Source organism: Siniperca chuatsi, linkage group LG2 (assembly GCF_020085105.1).
Source record: "Siniperca chuatsi isolate FFG_IHB_CAS linkage group LG2, ASM2008510v1, whole genome shotgun sequence".
Classification (NCBI taxonomy): Eukaryota; Metazoa; Chordata; class Actinopteri; order Centrarchiformes; family Sinipercidae; genus Siniperca; species Siniperca chuatsi.
In genome coordinates, this window is record NC_058043.1 from 19,437,655 (window position 1) to 19,456,082 (window position 18,428).

At 41.5% G+C, this 18,428-nt stretch overlaps 1 protein-coding gene across 6 annotated transcripts in view; it reads left to right on the top strand.

The window, feature by feature from the left end:
• scn8ab (sodium channel, voltage gated, type VIII, alpha subunit b) overlaps positions 1-18,428 on the top strand; it is a 55,332-nt gene that overhangs the window by 18,188 nt on the left and 18,716 nt on the right. For 4 of the 6 annotated variants that reach the window (XM_044177954.1, XM_044177946.1, XM_044177961.1 and 1 more), the window contains 14 exons: positions 1,656-1,877; positions 2,065-2,128; positions 4,022-4,163; positions 5,214-5,420; positions 5,521-5,802; positions 10,015-10,371; positions 11,687-11,819; positions 12,144-12,382; positions 13,629-13,802; positions 14,338-14,694; positions 14,825-14,998; positions 15,160-15,453; positions 17,106-17,223; positions 17,407-17,561. In XM_044177954.1, the coding sequence (XP_044033889.1) occupies positions 1,656-1,877; positions 2,065-2,128; positions 4,022-4,163; positions 5,214-5,420; positions 5,521-5,802; positions 10,015-10,371; positions 11,687-11,819; positions 12,144-12,382; positions 13,629-13,802; positions 14,338-14,694; positions 14,825-14,998; positions 15,160-15,453; positions 17,106-17,223; positions 17,407-17,561 (2,918 nt within the window). The remainder of the gene's footprint in view (positions 1-1,655; positions 1,878-2,064; positions 2,129-4,021; positions 4,164-5,213; positions 5,421-5,520; positions 5,803-10,014; positions 10,372-11,686; positions 11,820-12,143; positions 12,383-13,628; positions 13,803-14,337; positions 14,695-14,824; positions 14,999-15,159; positions 15,454-17,105; positions 17,224-17,406; positions 17,562-18,428) is intronic. The other 2 variants (XM_044177978.1, XM_044177969.1) reach the window with 1 other exon arrangement.

Below are 18,428 nucleotides of genomic sequence, written 5' to 3' on the forward strand. Positions count from 1 at the left end.
GGTAGTGCATATAAGCATGCCAGCCTGTGATAATACTGTGGTGCTTAAAAAGGAAGTAAGGGAGAAAAGAGCTGTGTAATTTTGTAGGATCTAAAACTACTAAAAATCACATATCCTAGTTATCCTTTTTAATCCACTGATGATAATTAATTAACTTAATTTTTATTCACAGGAAGATTCTTGACTTTGTAATACAAAGTCAAGAATCTCCCTCCACATCCAAGAATCCAGCCACATTTCTTAAATTATATCACATTGATAATTACAACTTTAAAACAGAAGACATCCAGTTTCATGATATGGGATCATTCTCTTTATTTGAAATATGTAATACTCATAATAAGTAATAGTAGCCTAAAGGCTGTCCAAATGAGCATGAAAAGAAACAATGGAAGTCAACAGCAAGAAAATTAGCACAGGAAAGGAGACAGGGTTTCTCCTCCCAGGAAACGTGGAGATGCAGGACAACATGTTTTTCTGCCTCTGAGCTGCAGAGTTGTACCTGCAGACAATGACTGGAGATATTAAGCCCCCACACCAGCACACACATACACACACACACACACACGCACACGCACCACACACAGGCTACATTTCTTTATTACCTTGTCGGAATACCTGTGCCATTATTGCACTGTGCTTACATTATTTATGTTAGGATATCAGAGAATTCCAATTTCTACACTAAATATCTTTCACACCCAAACTGGGTTCTCAGCTTTCTTCTCTGAACTCTCTGCTATAGATGCTATTGTATTGTTACTGTCTAGTAGCATATTAAATAGCAATTAAACCATGCTGTAGCAATTACCTTATTAGATTTATATATGATTTAAAGTCCTCAGATATCATTGCAAATAAATCATCACGTAAAGCTGCAAAATAAAGAGATACATTTAACAGCCAAACAACAAATTTATTATTCTCAACATACTCCTCAACCATTTTTGTTACTATAATTCTATTAATATATATTTTTTCCACATCAGCAAATGTGATCATTTTATTTCAAAACAGAGCCCCAAATTGACAATTGTGATGTTTTTCGCATACTGTTAAGGTGTTAAAATTACAGTTTCTGTATATACTTAAATTGTAGGTCAAGTGCTAAATACACACAACATGGCTAGCAACTATCTGATAATTAATTAAAAAGAGACAACAGACTACAGATTTCCATCAAGGCAGAAATGACAGGAACAACAACAAGTACAGTCTACACACAGGAATGCACAAGACACACTGAAAGTCAATTCCTGGTGTTGAGGCTTGGCAGTGCTGGGCGTAGGTGCTTTTGAAATAATTCCGATGCCTGCCAAGTTTAGATTTATGTAAGAGCCTGCACAGCACAGGGTTAAATACAGGATTAGATATACGTTACCTAACTTAACTTTTTTCATGCGTGACTTGAGTCAGCTCTGAATTGCAGCTATGAAACCAAACTCTTGCAGTGCTGAAAGTTGCAAATCTTTTTATTTGTGTCTATCTGTGTGTGTGTGTGTGTGTGTGTGTGTGTGTGTGTGTGTGTGTGTGCATTTGAATTTGTATGCTTGTGTGCATGTGTATGTGAGTTCGCTTGTTTTCATGTATGTGCATTCGTACACATTTGTGTGTTTGTGTGTGTGTGTGTGTGTTTCTTGTATATTAATTGACAGGCCTGAAGACCATTGTGGGTGCTCTGATCCAGTCTGTGAAGAAGCTGTCGGATGTGATGATCCTGACCGTCTTCTGTCTCAGCGTCTTTGCTCTGATTGGCCTGCAGCTCTTCATGGGGAACCTGCGGAATAAGTGTGTAATCTGGCCAATCAACATGACCGAGCAGTATCCGCCAAATGGCAGCAGGGCCTTTGACTGGAGCGAATACATCATGAATGACAGTGAGTGATTATCTTGACACTTGATTAAGCTAGTTGGACATGATTACATAAACGACACGTAGCAGAGATTCAAGTGTTTGCATCTTGGTAATTCTTTTTCTCTTTGTATTGTTTTGTTTTTGTTTTTACCTTGCTGATATAAAAAAGTGGCTAATGAAAGTGACTGTTCTGTTTATTTTTTTCATAGCTAACTTCTACTTCCTCCCTGGTCAGCTTGATGCTCTACTATGTGGAAATAGCTCTGACTCAGGGTAAGTTAGTGTTTCACTCACTAAATACATGCCTCCATATTTATGCTTTAATGTTTTCAGCAGGTGTCATCTTACGATGCACTTAGACACATCAGTGATGTAACCAGGGGTCATTGGGTATTTTGGGTCTTTCAACATCAGACACCCTAGCTCAGACATCCCAGCCAGGGTTGATCACACCCCAGCTTGTGCACACATAGTGTATGTGGTCGACGAATCACCCCTCTTGATCCAAAGCCATCTGGATGCCTTTTCTAGAGCATCAGTGGTGTGTCTGATGGCTCTCTTCCTGTGCAGTCCTGTGATGCCAAGGTGCAGCCACAGAACAGCCAGGTCTCTGTGGCCTTATTGTGCCTCTCTGGTCAACTGAGTCACCTCTCCTCTGTGCTCAGTGCACCCAAACCTTTGAGACTCCTCCTTTCTGAACTGAGATCGTCGAGCAACGATACTGAAGAATATCTTGCCTTCAACGCTGAGGAGTGAGATGGTCCTGAGCTGCTCAATGGTGCTTGTATTCTCCTCCTTTACAATCCAGAGACCCTCTGCAAATCTCTACATCTAGGTTACCATCCCCCTCCTCTAGATCACTTTGAGGATCCTCCACAGTTATCCCAAGGGACTGAAGCACCTGTTATAGACCTTGTAAAGCACTCCACTAGAGCCTGAGGCCAAGCTTGTTCTAGTGCCCTGTTGACCTTCTGGATCTCCTTCAAAGTTGGCTCCTGGGCGTTGAACTTGATGGTTCTTGGATGATAGCAAACCCAAGTCTTTGTCCCTTTCTACATCGCTGTAGGTGTTGTTGAGGTACTGGTCAATCTCCTCTATGGAAAATGCATAGTGACCACTTTGCTTCTGCCCATTTAGTTTCTCTGTGAAGTCGAAGGTGTTTGCCATGAATGCCATTTGCTGTCTGGCTCTCTCTTTGCCCCTCTTTTGAGCCATTCTGCTATGTGGAGGGTGATGAGCTTCTTCCTCACGATGTTCTGAAGATCTGCTAAGGCGTTCTTATCTTCCCCCCTCTCTCCCTTGTACTGCCTCCTTAGATATTTCAGCTCCTGTCTCCCATCAGTTTTGCCCACAGGGTTTCTTCTTACCTGTTACTCCTTAACACCAAACATCTCAGTAGCAATGCTGACAGTGATGGTTGATGTTAACTGGAGCTTCTGATCTGCATCATTCCTGGCTATGGCTTCACAGATCCTGTCCACGTCCTCGTCAAACTAGAGCCATTCTCTCTGTTAGCTTCCGGGCCAATTGACCTGTCAATGTTCAGATTTGTCTTGGCATGGAGCTTGTGGTGTGTTCCTTTGCAATGTGGGGTGACTCCAGGCCTGGCTCCTCCTGCATCTGAGCACTGACACCCCCTCAAGCATCTCATTTTGGCCTGGTGGATCTTCAGGCCACCTGTGTTTTTGCAAACTTTACCACATACACAAACATTTTTACTTAGCATTTAACCAAGACATTGGTGTTACAGATACTAAAATAAATAAGCTAATTGAAGTCATTATAGAGGCCACTATTCGATTATTAGTAACAAAATAGTTATAGTACACATCCTCACATACACTATTTAGACAGTCTAAACATTTATTCATATTTCAAGAGCCAGACTTTGCTTGCTTTTGAAAAGGCTATGAAATATTAAGGTAAATCACATCAATATCCTAACTCCTAACAGTGTACATGTACAAGTAAGCATGCATGCATGTACAAGCAAACAACAAAAAACACACTTATCAAGACTTTTTGCAGGCTTATTTCAATGGTCCTGTTATAACTTACTCTGCCAGTGATGCCTATATCTGTAATCCCAACTGTGATGATGCTGAAATGGCATATTTCAGTCATTTGTTAAGTTACAGTTTTTGTATTTCTGTGTGTTCCTTTCAGACGATGTCCAGAGGGCTTTACATGTATGAAAGCCGGAAGGAACCCCAACTATGGTTACACCAGCTTTGACAGCTTTGGATGGGCTTTCCTCACCCTCTTTCGCCTCATGACCCAGGACTTCTGGGAAAATCTCTACATGCTGGTAAAGCAGTGTTTTCTTTAATTCGTCTGTCTCTTCTCCTTAGTGTCATATTGGCACATAAATGTCCAGAGGAAGCAAAAAGCAGGACTGTATATTTTGTCACGGTATGACCTATGGATGAAGTCTTTGACCCTTTTTACATGTTTTAGAGACCTATATTAAAGCCTCTCTAATCCTACCCAGAGAAGTAAAACACCCCCTAAGCAGTACTAATGATTTTGTCCTCACTTTATCATAAAAAATATGTACATCATCATCCTAATACCTGAATGAATCAGCAAAAGTGCCTCTCAGCAGCTCTCCCCCTCAGTTAATTTGCCCTGTGAATAAAAGGGAAGGAAGAACAGTTGATCCGAAATACTGTAGCTAGGAGTGTGTGGCTAGCCACTATAATTTTGTTTGTCTTTCATGCAGGGAGCAAATAATTTCTAAATTCTGAAATATTTCATTGTTTGCATTTTTTTTTTTTTTACTGAAAAGTGAATTCATTTTAGTTAAATGACCTTTAGAACAGTCATATACTCTGCCAAACATATTTTTGGAGTAGATGCAGAATGCATGTACAAAATATATAACATGTCCACAAATATCTGTAATGTTAAACTGCACTAGTATTTCTTTCCTCCTCCTCCAGACCTGCACCACCACAGCCGTAATAGATTCACTTCATTTGGCAAATAGGCCAGTCACTGTTATAGTGTGTGTGTGTGTGTGTGTGTGTGTGTGTGTGTGTGTGTGTGTGTTTAAAACTGGGAATTCCTGTACTCTAAGGCTTCTTTCCTGTCTGGAGGTTTTCCTAGAGAAAGCCATGAACCGGATATAGAAGCACCAGCAATGCTGATACAACACACGTATACATACAGTGCCTCTGACAAAAAGTACTGCAGAAAAAAACTCATAACCATAAAACTACTGTTTTACTAAGATGCATTCCATTTAAATATTTATATCTTATCAATAAGACAATATGTCTGGTTAAAAACACAATTTTCCATGTTAAGTCATCATAAATCTCTGATTCGTTCTCATTTGTCTGTGTGTGTCTGTCAGACTCTACGAGCCGCAGGGAAGACCTACATGATCTTCTTTGTGCTGGTCATCTTTGTGGGGTCCTTCTACCTGGTGAATCTCATCTTGGCTGTGGTGGCTATGGCTTATGAAGAGCAGAACCAGGCCACTATTGAGGAGGCGGAGCAGAAAGAGGCTGAATTCAAGGCCATGCTGGAGCAGCTCAAGAGGCAGCAGGAGGAGACACAGGTTGGTCACACTCTCTCTCACACACATACACTCTTTTTTACCCTTTTACATTTACCCTTTTTTAATAGTTTATGGTTATCATGTGTCTTGTTTTTCTCAGGCTGCTGCCATGGCGACATCTGCAGGCACTGTGTCGGAGGCTGCGTTAGAGGATGAAGGAGGGGGGCACTTGTCCCGCAGCTCCTCTGAGGTCTCCAAGCTGAGCTCCAAGAGTGCCAAGGAGCGTCGCAATCGCAAGAAGAAATGGCGTCAGAAAGAGCAGGAGAAAGAGAAGGGAGACAGCGAGAAGGTTGTTAAGTCTGAGTCAGATGATGGCAGTAAGAAAAGTACCATTCGTTTCCCAGGAAGCCGGCTAGGGAGGAAGACATCCATCATGAACCAGGTAAAGTTAGAAAGAAAAATTATACAGTAAATCAGAATTTTTGGTTTTTCGTTGCTCTTAATGTACATACACAGAAATAGACATAAATACAGCTAAAAACAAGGACAACAAGGTAAACAAACATTAAGCTACTATGTTCATATATATATATATATATTTAAATAAAATGCCAAAAACAACAACAGTTAATGTCAGGTTCAAGACACCTAGAACATTTAAATCATATACAAGGAAAGAAAGACAAAGGCATTAACTTAAGTTTTACTCGAGGAGAGTAAGCATAGATGCATTCAGTTACATCTCCTACTCACTCTGAAGTGCATCTATGCAGCCTCCTCTCTTTTATTCAGTTTAGGAGATTCCCTGTTACATAGTTCTCTAAGGGGTGGGGGAGATGTATAATGCTTAATAAAAGACAAGGTATGTTGAGACTGCTCTAATCTCGTGAGAGCGGCCTTGGGAGCAACCGTGAGACTATCTTGGTTCGATGTCAGCCTGCCCTGTCAGTCATGAGATAGCAGGGTGCCATTCCTGTAATTCTCAGACACAAGTTTAATAACACACATACACACACAGCATTGCTGTGCGCTTTAAAGGCTACTAAGAACAAAACATAAATGGGATAACTTATGTACATTTTTATTCTAACAGTAATATTTGTAAACAGTAAGACAATTAGTGCAATGGTGCAGAGTGCAAATGGTGCTGAAATATGGTTAATATAACAGGTTGCTTTATATACATGAGGTAGGTGGATATCACAGTATATACAGTATGCACAGCGTGCATAGATTTAAAAAGTGATAATATTTACATAAACAATGAGATAAATTTACAGGTACAGTTGATGTTTTTGTCACAGGGTCATTACAGAGGTATTGTTCCTCTCCACGTAAATGCAGACAGCTGTTTGACTTAGCATATGCAAATATATCTACTTATGCTTCTGAACACATTATTAGTGATGTTCCAGGAATCCAAGTTGAGGTAGATTAGGCCTCAGCTCTTGTTCAGAAGGCAAGTTGGCTATGTCCACCCCATGGCTCTCCTCTTTTGAACCACAGCCATCTTGAGGCTCTGTCTGCTTCTTCAGTGGTATCGCTGAGGGCTCTACTTCACCTCTCTCTGTGATTAGTGTGTTGTAAGCTCTTGCAATGGGCTGGGACTTCAGCTGCCTCTACAGGTCTACCAACATCTTCCAGTCCTTTGCAGAGGCCAGGATTCCGGTGGAATTTTTCTTAGCAGATGTTGGCTGTTCCCTGGTTCTGAAGAAGATGGCTTGGGCAATGACCTTCAAAACCTGGTCGTGGTGGTATAGTCCTGCTGCCAGGGCTTTGGAGCAGAGGCTCAAGATGTGCTCCAGGGTTCCCCTTTCCATGCACAGTGTACACGCTGATGACTTTGCTTCACCGCATGTGTGGAGGTTTGTCGGATTGGGAATCACATCGTACACTGCCTGGACAAGGAACTTGATCCAGTGGGGCTTGTCCTTCCAAAGCTTAGCCCAGGTCACCTTTCTTTCATTTTCATTGCCACCACTCTACAGGTTCTCTCTTCCTCCGCTGCTGCCCTCTCTGCCTCCTGGACTTGGAGATGCTTCCCTCTGGTGTTTTTGACACTGGATGTTGGGAAGGATCCACGTCCGGCTTTGCCTTGGGTAACCACTCTTACCAGCCTTGACTCTGCTTGTTGAACCACCTCCTCTGCTTGCCACTTTCTTCTAGTCTTCACCACAATGTCAGCTTTTGCCACCTTCAGGTATGTTGACTCCTGGTACTGCATCAGTTCTCTGATCCTGTTCCTGAGATTTGAGTAGTAGCTGCAGCTTGTTGCAGTGCCCATAGAGTGCAATGCTGCTCAGACTCCTAGGTAGCTCTCCAAGGCTTCAATAGTTAAGTGTGGCACTTAATACACCAGGAGTGGCCACAGGATTCTAGACTGAATACCATGTTGGTACAGCCATGCCTTGACCATTGGTCCATTAATTACAGCTAGCTCTCCATTTCATTGCAGGTTGATCAGATGGATGCTGGGTCCCTCAGGTGGCTGTCAAACACCTCGTCTATGCTTCTTACAGGCATCTCTGTAATGGTTGCAATCATGGTGCCTGCAATGCTGAAGCCCGCCAGAACATCAACCTTGTCTTTCTTCAGCACCAGAGATCAGGACTTGGATGGTTTGAAGCTCTCTGGGCCCACCTTATCAGCTTCTCAAATCCCTGCAGAATCATCTCCAGCCTAGTACAGGATCTGTAGTGACTGTCAGGTCCTCTGTAAAAGCCCTTATCAATAGTTTCCGGCTCTGCTGACAATTGTGTTCATAGCCAGAGAAAACAAGATGACAGATATGGTACACCCAGTTATATTTGCAACCATGATCTTATACCAGTGTGATGTAACAACTCTCATCCTGAAGCTGTTTTAGTAGTCAATAATGAGGTCAACTGGTTCTGCTGGGTACATGATGTTTTACCAGTATGCATTCACATTCACCGGTAACCTGCAAAACAGTTACACTTGTGTTCCCTGGCTTCCTTGAGCTCTGTCACCACCCCTGTATGTAAACCCCTTTAGCTAATCTCCACTCTTCTCCAGATGACTTCTCGTCTCTCAGACTCCCCTGGGGGTATGTTTCCATGAGATTCTCTGTAGCTTGGTTTTGACTTCTTCCTGGCAGAGTATACAGATTGAGTTGCCAACCCATTCTACCACGGTTGGCGTCTCTTCGAGCTGTCATTGTCATGGTTGTCAACCAGACTTTCCTGCACATCACTGAACGGTCAGCTTTCCGATGTACAAAAACATCTTCTTATGCTTCTGGACACATTGTCAGTGATGTTTCTGGAATCGTTGGATGTTTTGGGTTGTTCAACATCGTACACCCCCCTTCATTTGACCCAGGTGAGATTGATCAGGTTGTGTCTAAATGGCAAATTAACTCCCCCCCATCCTCCCCTTGGCTGTCTTGAGCCACAGCCATCTTGAGGCTCTTTCTGCCACTTCAGTGGTGTTGTGGATGGCTCTTCTCCTCCTCCTCACTCAATACCCAGTGTGTTGTAGACTCTGGCTAGAGATCAGGCTGCACCTTGCTCTCCATCTGCCTTGCCTGCATTCACTGACCAGTCCGTCATCTTACACAAGTTTACTCTCAAATGCCTCATGCAAACGGTCTTTCCTGGTGACTGTCAGCTCCAGCAAGATGATTTGTTTGGTGGCTTCAGACTTGGGAACAATGGCACACAAAGGAACTTCATGAAGTTAAGATTTTGTATGTGGACATCCCCAATGTCATCATTGCTTTTGATACACAGTGAAGACAGATTATTTGATGAAAACAGCCTTTGTAATGAATGCTAGGAGTTTTCTGTTTAACCAAATAGGACAAGCTTTTAAACAAAACTAAAGTGCCCTGTACTTGGAGGATAGAACAAAACAACTGGCTGTTGTTGAACTGGATGTTCCAGATCAAAACATCCCCAAAGCATGCATTGGGCTGCAATTGTGTTCTATTCTTTTATTTTTGAGTTAACAATATGCTGGAATACTAAACTGAACAAGGAGAAAATAATCTCAATTGTTTGCCCTGTAGATCATGGTCAGTTTATTGGTCAAATTGTGGGATATTCCCACAAGTATAGTTACGCGATTCTTGTGGTCTTATTTACAGAAACAAGGACAAAAATAGCATAAATGACAATGACAATGAATTTTTGAAATTGGAACTATAATTTTCTGTAATTTCATTGTCATTTTACAGTACCGTACAAAGATGCAGTTCTCATGCTGTAACAATGATTGAGCATAATTATGACGAAAGCTCTCCATTCGTCTTTATCATTGCGTATCACTCATTTTGTGATCAACACCTTGGGTACGAGGAAACATCTGTGATAGCCTTGCTTTCTGTATGTAACACAAAAGCTAGTAATCTGTTTGGTGTGTGGCAGTCGGAGAACGCAAAATTTGACACCTTATATTGCTAGAAAAGAATGAAACCTGTATTTTCATGTTGTGTGCCTTTATCCGACATACTTTCCCATTTGCTTGAGATTAGTCATTTCTTTTTCTCTCTGTACTCTGGTTTATTCCTGTTAACTCTGTGCCCCATTTGCCCTCTTCCCCTTGTCTGCCCCTTTTATTTACACATCAACGAACTCCTGCTGTTTTTAATAACTCCTCAACTCTCCCTCTGCATCTGTCTCTCCCTCCTCAGTCACTCCTCAGCATCCCAGGCTCTCCCTTCATGTCGCGTCACAACAGCCGGAGCAGCATTTTCAGCTTCAAAGGCCGTTCCAAGGACATGGGCTCAGAAAACGAGTTTGCCGACGACGAGCATAGTACAGTAGAGGAGAGCGAAGACCGTCGAGGCTCCCTCTTTATCCCTTACCGCCGCAACAGCTACAGTGGCTACAGCCAAGGCTCATCACGCATCCACCCGCTGGCACCCCACTCTGGAGGAAAGAGGAACAGCACAGTAGACTGCAATGGCGTGGTGTCTCTCATCGGCCCTGGGCCCGGCAGACGACTTCTGCCTGAGGTGAAAATAGATAAGGCAGCCACTGATGACAGTGTAAGGACGTCCATGGGACACCAATACAGTTTAGGCATGATGGTGGTGGCCCCGGTCTCTGCAGCTTCTCCTTCACAACCCCTTGGCTCTTGTTCCTCTTTTCCCTAAACTCAGTAGCTCCCATTTCCTCCCCTGAATATCTAGATTCTGTCTTATTATTTCATCTTACACTTCCACCCTGATCTAACTCCCTTTTTCCGCTCCTCTTTTTTTAGTAGCTCTAGAAGGCACTAACCAGCTGAAACCATATCCAAAAACTCACTGCCTTACCAGCATAAAGATTATAATTTCATTGATGAATATCTAACAATAATAACGCAATATGATATCATCCCCCGTTAGTTCCTCTAACAATTTTATCACCAAGTTTATTCATATACAGTCATTGTCATTCATAAAAAAACAAGACTATCAAAACATTTTACAGGAAAAAAAACTTCTACTTCTTTCATTCTTAGGGGCCTTCCACATCCAGGCCCATACTGTTTTTTTTATCTCTGCTTCTACCCCTCTATTTCGTTCTGTCTCCTTCTTTCACTTTCTCTCTCTTTCTGCCTCCCGCTGCTCTCCTTCTTGTTCTCATCTATCCTCTACTCCTTAGCCACTGAATGGTGCAAGAACAAATCTGAAATTGCCATCTTTTTCTATAACAATATTTCTCCTCATTCTAGCTAGCATGATAGACCCCTCTTTTATTCTCAACCAATCTACCTGCTTTTACCTTGTTACCTCTCTTACAATGTAGCATGGTGTAGCAGCAAATGCTGTCTTGAATTCCCCTCTGTTCTTGACATGCATGCCATTGCATGCAGTTTAATGTTGTTTACTTAGGGGTTGTAGTTATGTTATACACAGTACACGATGAAGGGTTTAGAAAGTGTACCGTAAATTCTCAAACAAAAGCCAGTACTTCAATAATGGCCGCTTTCTAAAACATAATAAATAGAAAACAAGGAAAATTAGAAATAAAGTCCTATCTCTAATAATGGTTTGTTTTAATAAAGACGTGGTTCTCTCCTTAGTTGTGGTGGATTTGAGCAATTACAGTATCAATTTGAAGTATTGTATGATATGTTGCAGGAACTGCTTAAATTGAACAAATCAGGTAATTTTAGGGAATCATACACTGTAAAAAAAGAGTTGATGATCTGATGTGAAATGCTGAATTCATCATGTTAGGTTTATCATCTTTTGAGCAGACCTATGGCATCATTTATCGTTTAGATAGCTCAAGAGCATGAGTTTTAATGTGTGATGTTTGTGAGTTCATGTGAATACTATGTCTGACTGACATTGTGTCTATCTCTGAGTACAGACTACTGACGTGGAGATTAAGAAGAAGCACTCTGGCTCTCTCATGGTATCTGTGGATCAGCTCAACTCCTCCTTCAAAGGAAAGGACCGTGCCAACAGTCAGATGAGCGTAGTCACCAACACACTGATAGAGGGTACAGACAGTGCACATGTTTCCTTCCTTAGCAAGTTGTACGAGTTGCATTTAATTTTCACCTGACTGAGATATGATCACAGTTGAAGCCAACTGTGGTCTAGATGTTGCACTAAATACTGTTTGCAATTACACCTCAAATTAACATTTTCCTCATGCAGACAAGGCATCCAGATAGAGATGGTGTCTGTTACGCACCAGGAAATCTATGGTCCAATAAATTTGGAAAGAAATATTTTGCTTGTGTGACTTTAGGCACTCACTTCTAACTGTTTTGTTTTTCTCACCTTTTTTGGTTTTCTTTCTTCTTTATCGCTTCCTGCAGAGTTGGAGGAGTCTCAGAGGAAGTGTCCTCCCTGTTGGTACAAGTTTGCCAATATCTTCCTTATATGGGAGTGCTTTCCCATGTGGCTGAAAATCAAGCACATAGTCTACTTGATTGTCATGGACCCATTTGTTGACCTGGCCATCACCATCTGTATTGTCCTCAACACCCTCTTCATGGCCATGGAGCACTACCCCATGACTGAACAGTTTGAGGGGGTCCTAGCTGTTGGCAACCTGGTGAGAAACTACTTTTGTCCTTTCTTGTACCACTTCCATTTGTGCCTTTTTATGCCTGCATGAACCTCTTTGCCTCTCTCATGAGTTATAGAAGCATTGCAGGTTTTGCCACACCTACATAACCTCAAACCACTACATCAATGCATCCTTTGGTATGTGCACTTAAGAATACACACATGCATAGTGTATATAGGACTCTGATGGGGTCTCATTAAAGATTTAGTTCCATTTTAATGTAGCCAGCCAGCCTGCTCCCCAAACTCTCACTCTGCTTCTGTTGCATCCTGCTTGTGTCTACTCAACTCACTCTCTTTCTCTCTCTCTTTCTTACACTCACACAAAATAGCAGTCATAATAATAAGGCTTGCCACTGATCTGTCCAGCACTGGCAGAGTACATATTAACCAAATGTACAGCAGACATTTTGATTTGTCTGTGTGCTGCCCTTGCTGTCAGATGTCACCATAGCACAGCTGTTTGAGGGCAGCAGTATTGGCACAGTGTCAGTACTAAGACAGGAAATGAGGTCATAGGGATTGGCATGCTGTCAGGAGTGAAACAGGAACTGAAGTCAGAGGAATCAACGTGATGGATGGTGCAGTATGAATCATTGGGTGTTCTCTGCAGCACTGATTGGGCACATGATTAGCTGTTGGGTGGACGATATGGGAAAGGCTCAGAATACTACAGCTCTCTTCTGCTGGAACACGGTGCCACTGCTCTGACCTTGCCCTGTCAGAAGAGTCCTCACTCTAAGCAAATCCCAATCCATTTTTAATCAGCACTACATCAAATAAATGCAATGTTAGCAAGACAGTTTTATCGTTCTGCACTCAATTTTCCCTTAAGACTAGACTTCCTAGAATGAGGAAATATTGCTGTTTTTTATGTTTGCCATTAGTGGCATTATGCCATTATTATTATTATTATTATTATTATTATTATTATTATTATTATTGGAGATTTTTTAGTAATTTGAAAGATTTAAGATTTTTTGTCAAATTTCACCATTGAAACCATGCTACTCCATTGTTTCACCATGAAACTCCATTGTTTCACCATGAAATATATCAATTTCATGGGACCTTTAATTACATTTGATTTTGTGGGAAAATTGAATCCCAGATTTATAGAGTGAGTGCGATGTGGATCCAATAAAAAAAAAAAATTCAATTGAATTTTAATTAAATGAATTATCATTTTAAAAACTCATGAACTTAACGTGATATGCTGTGTGGGTCTACAGGTTTTCACAGGCATCTTTGCCGGGGAGATGTTTGCCAAGCTGATTGCCATGGATCCCTACTACTACTTCCAGGAAGGCTGGAACTGCTTTGATGGCTTCATTGTGACTCTGAGTTTAGTTGAGCTGGGACTGGCTGATGTGGAAGGTCTGTCAGTGCTCAGGTCATTCCGCTTGGTAAGTGGAAGAGAGTAGAGACGGGGATGTCAACATTTGTTTACCTCTTCTGGCCCTCATGTACAGGCTGTCAGGCTGAAAAGACTGATTAGAAAAATATTCTTTCTAGTTATTCTTTTAACTACCACACTTTGCATAATGCTGATTTCTCTTTATTATCATCAAATTTCTCTCTTTAAAACTCCAAATCAAGGCTGAGTTTAAGCCTTGAAAGAGCTTCTATAACTAGTTAACCATCATTAGATTGTGTATCCTACAAATGTGTTTTTTATTTGATAAAATTATTTGATACCGAATATCCCGTCTGGGGATCAATAAACACTTATCTTAAAACTGTAAAACCTCTTAATGTCTATATCTTGTGCCTGTGCCAGACTACATGGCATACACATGTTGGCAGTCAGTACATTTGCTTCATATGACCTTTAAAATTAAATTAAAGCATATAAGTCAGTGGTTCAAATCCAACCACTTTTAGATAATTGTCCTAATATGGCTAACTGTGGAATAATCCCGTTTCCTGTTTCTCTTGTAGTTAAGAGTGTTCAAACTAGCCAAATCGTGGCCCACCCTCAACATGCTGATCAAGATCATCGGTAATTCAGTGGGAGCTCTGGGTAATCTGACTCTGGTGCTGGCCATCATCGTCTTCATCTTTGCCGTGGTCGGCATGCAGCTGTTTGGCAAAAGCTACAAGGACTGTGTGTGTAAGATCGCCCAGGACTGTGAACTGCCTCGCTGGCACATGAATGACTTCTTTCACTCCTTCCTGATTGTGTTCAGAGTGTTGTGTGGGGAGTGGATTGAGACCATGTGGGACTGTATGGAGGTGGCAGGACAGACCATGTGCCTCACCGTCTTCATGATGGTCATGGTCATCGGAAACCTGGTGGTAAGAAAAGACAAAGATTACATAGGGTAGATGCTATTGAATGATAGCAGCCCGCTGAAGTTTCCCAGTTGTGAACCATCCATTTACTGTGAGTGCATGGGTTCCAGCTTCTGTGGTGTTTTTTTCTGAGGTGCTGAACCTGTTCCTGGCCTTGCTGCTGAGCTCATTCAGTGCGGACAACCTCGCTGCCACAGATGATGATGGTGAGCCTAACAACCTCCAGCTTGCGGTTGCCCGAATTAAGAAAGGGATTGCCTGGTTCAAGGCTAACATGCGGGTCTTTGTAGCTACAGTGCTGAAGAAGGTACCATATAATTATAATTAAACATCTATATGCATGACTAATTCTTGGTTGTTGAACTATAACTGCTGTTTTATGAATGTGTGTTTAGACAGCTCTATGATGGCATTCTTGTTATCTAGTAGCCTTTTTTGTTTGTTCTATTTTGTCACTCTGACAAGCAGCCTATAGAGGATGAACAGAAGCCACTGGATGAAATGTACGAGAAGAAGCTCAACTGCATTGCAAACCATACAGTGGACATCAACCGTGAACTGGACTATGCTAAAAATGGCAATGGCACCACCAGCGGCATTGGGAGCAGTGTGGGAAAGTATATGATTGATGAGGACTACATGTCTTTCATCCACAATCCCAACCTCACTGTCTGTGTTCCTATCGCTGTTGGCGAGTCGGACTTTGAAAACCTCAATACGGAAGACTTCAGCAGTGAATCGGATGTGGAGAACAGTAAAGATGTGAGTAAGAAGGACTGGTAAGAGTGTGAGAATGGAGGAGAGATGTTAGCCGAGAGATAGCAGTGTTGTTGTCCTTGCTTAAGAGTTTCCTGATAGTTTGGGTAAATTATTGCTTGATGGAGGGAGATTATGTGGTAGTTTTACTTTGGACACTATTTATTGGAGATCTGGGCCAATTCAGAGATATCCCATAGCTGTGGACTTTGTGTTAATAATTTATTTACAAGGTTAGAAATTTAGCTTCTGAATATCCGATTTTAACATGGTCAAAACAAATTCCACAATGCAGTTAAAAGGTGACTTAATCATGTAATATAAGGTGGTATAATAAGTCAGAGTGCATGTGTGTAAATGTGTGTTTGTTTGTGCCCATGTAGGCATCTTTTGATCCATTAAGCAGAACTGGTTGTGAGCTGCCACACGGACGTTTACCTGACATTTCAGAACATCCATTTAGACATGAGGCTGTAACACTGAGCCTGAGCGCTGACCCTGCATACAGACAGAGACAAAGGCAGTCCTGACAAGCCGACAGACAGAGAAACATACCGTCTACTGTATAGTACAAATGTGGGAGAAGGGACCCAAAGCCTGTCGAGAAGTCTGATGCGTGGGTCACCTTGACCTGGTTTGTAGTAGGAAGAAAGGAGATGATGCAGCAGCGTCACTACTGTACCTGCACCAGGTTCATATTCCACTGGGCTCCCTCACCCAACCACACAACAATCTTTCCTGCACCACAGCCAGCCAAGGGGTACACTGCAGGGAGTAGACACAGACAGAGCTGCTAACAGCCAATCAGAAAAGCAGGGATGCATCTGGCTGTTTGGTAGAGAGAAAGAGAAAAGAGAGGGCGTAGAAGAGAGTGTGAATGCGGTCCTTTGCTGACGACTTAAGATTATAAAGTGCAGTATCATTCTCTAGTGAATTGAGTTGGCTGAGTGTCTGTGTCTGCATGTGCACAAGTGTGTGTATACTTTATTGCAATAAGGCTGCTGTTATGCTGGTGTTTCACTAGTTTGCCCTGCCTCACCTTGACCTATTGTTAAGATATGACATGATTTATTGGTACAGGTGAACTTAAAACCATGGTTTTAACATTCCTCTTTACCTTGCAACTCTGAAATTCATATTCAGAGCAATTTTTATTCTAACACGTTAACAAAACAGTAATAGGCACCAAAAGTATACTTGGTATACATTTTATATACTAATTGTATTTTTCATCACAACAGATTTCCTTTTTTTATTGAACTGACCATTTTGTTTGACTGTGCTTGTACAAGCATCTGTTTAATTCTTTCATTACAAATAAATGAATCCTTCATCACTGAAAATCTATATTTATACATGTATAACAATGACCATCATTACCAGTGCAATCAATCACTGGTCAAGTTTAATTACTTCCTTGTGAATCTATTAATAACTGCAGAATAGGGGGTGGCAGAGGGAGACCTAGCTGCACTACATGGCTACAAAATGTTTACCTCAAGGAATAAATCATGTCATGCATATAAACCCCATTAATATAATGGCTGTACTGGCACTGTGCCATATCCATATGCTTTCAGCTCTCACTGCTGAACCTCTAATGTTCAGAGAGAAAGTCAGAGGTAGAACTGATCTCTTTGGTCCTCTCTTTGTCCTAGTTGGATGACACCAGTTCGTCTGAGGGCAGCACAATAGACATCAAGCCTGATGTGGAGGAGGTGGCAGTGGTGGAGGTAGTGGAGGAGTACCTTGACCCAGATGCCTGCTGGACAGATGGTAGGTGGTGTTTATTATCTAACTTTGTGGTAAATAATAACAATGAACAGACAGGAATTATTATTAACATTGTACATACTATATTAATGGCACTTTGATACATTGTCCACTATGTCCTTAGTAGTATTATGCATCTGTCTCTTCTGTTCTATATCAACAGTTGTGTTTTTATTTGTCATACAGAATGTGTGGCCAAATACAAGTGCTGTGATGTTCCCATCACTCACGGCTGGGGGAAACACTGGTGGTTCCTGAGGAAGACCTGCTACCTGATTGTAGAACACAACTGGTTTGAAACCCTCATCATCTTCATGATCCTGCTCAGCAGTGGAGCCCTGGTAAGAGCACACACACAAGTATGGGTGTTCCCACTCATGATACTAATGCCACTATTAGCGCTTCTAATTATTATTATTATTATTACAACATTATGATAAATGCAAGAGATAACATGTGAACTGAGAAGAAAAAAAATACAGAATAATAATAATAATAATAATAATAAAACTTTATTTATAGAGCACTTATCAAAACAAAGTACAAAGTGCTTCACAACAAGAAAAATAAAATAACACAGTGAATGACAAAATATAAAGAAATAAAACACATGAAATACAGAAAAGCAATAAAATAAACAGTAAAATAAACAGCCAGTTCACGTAAAATCAGGATATGCTTTCAGATAAAAATGTGTTTTGAGACGAGATTTAAACGAAGACACTGACTCAGACAACCTAATTTCTTCAGGCAAGTTGTTCCAGAGCCTCGGGGCCCTGATAGCAAAAGCTCTGTCCCCTTTAGTTTTCATCCTGGACTCAGGAACAGACAGGAGACCCCTGCCCGAAGATCTCAAACTACGTGAAGGTTCATAAGGGATTACAAGGTCTAAAATATAATCTGGGGCCAGGCCATGAAGAGCCTTAAAAGTAATCAACAAGATCTTAAAATCAATCCTAAAACCAACAGGGAGCCAGTGTAAAGAGGCTAAAACAGGTGTTATGTGGTCGTACTTCTTGGTCCTGGTTAACAGCCTAGCAGCTGAGTTTTGTACAGTCTGCAGTCGTGTCAGAGCTTTTTGATTAAGACAAGTGAACAGGCTGTTACAATAATCAAGGCGTGAGGAGATAAAAGCATGCACAACAGTTTCTGCATCACTAAGATTTAAAATAGATCGTATTTTTGCAATGTTTCTGAGGTGATAGAAA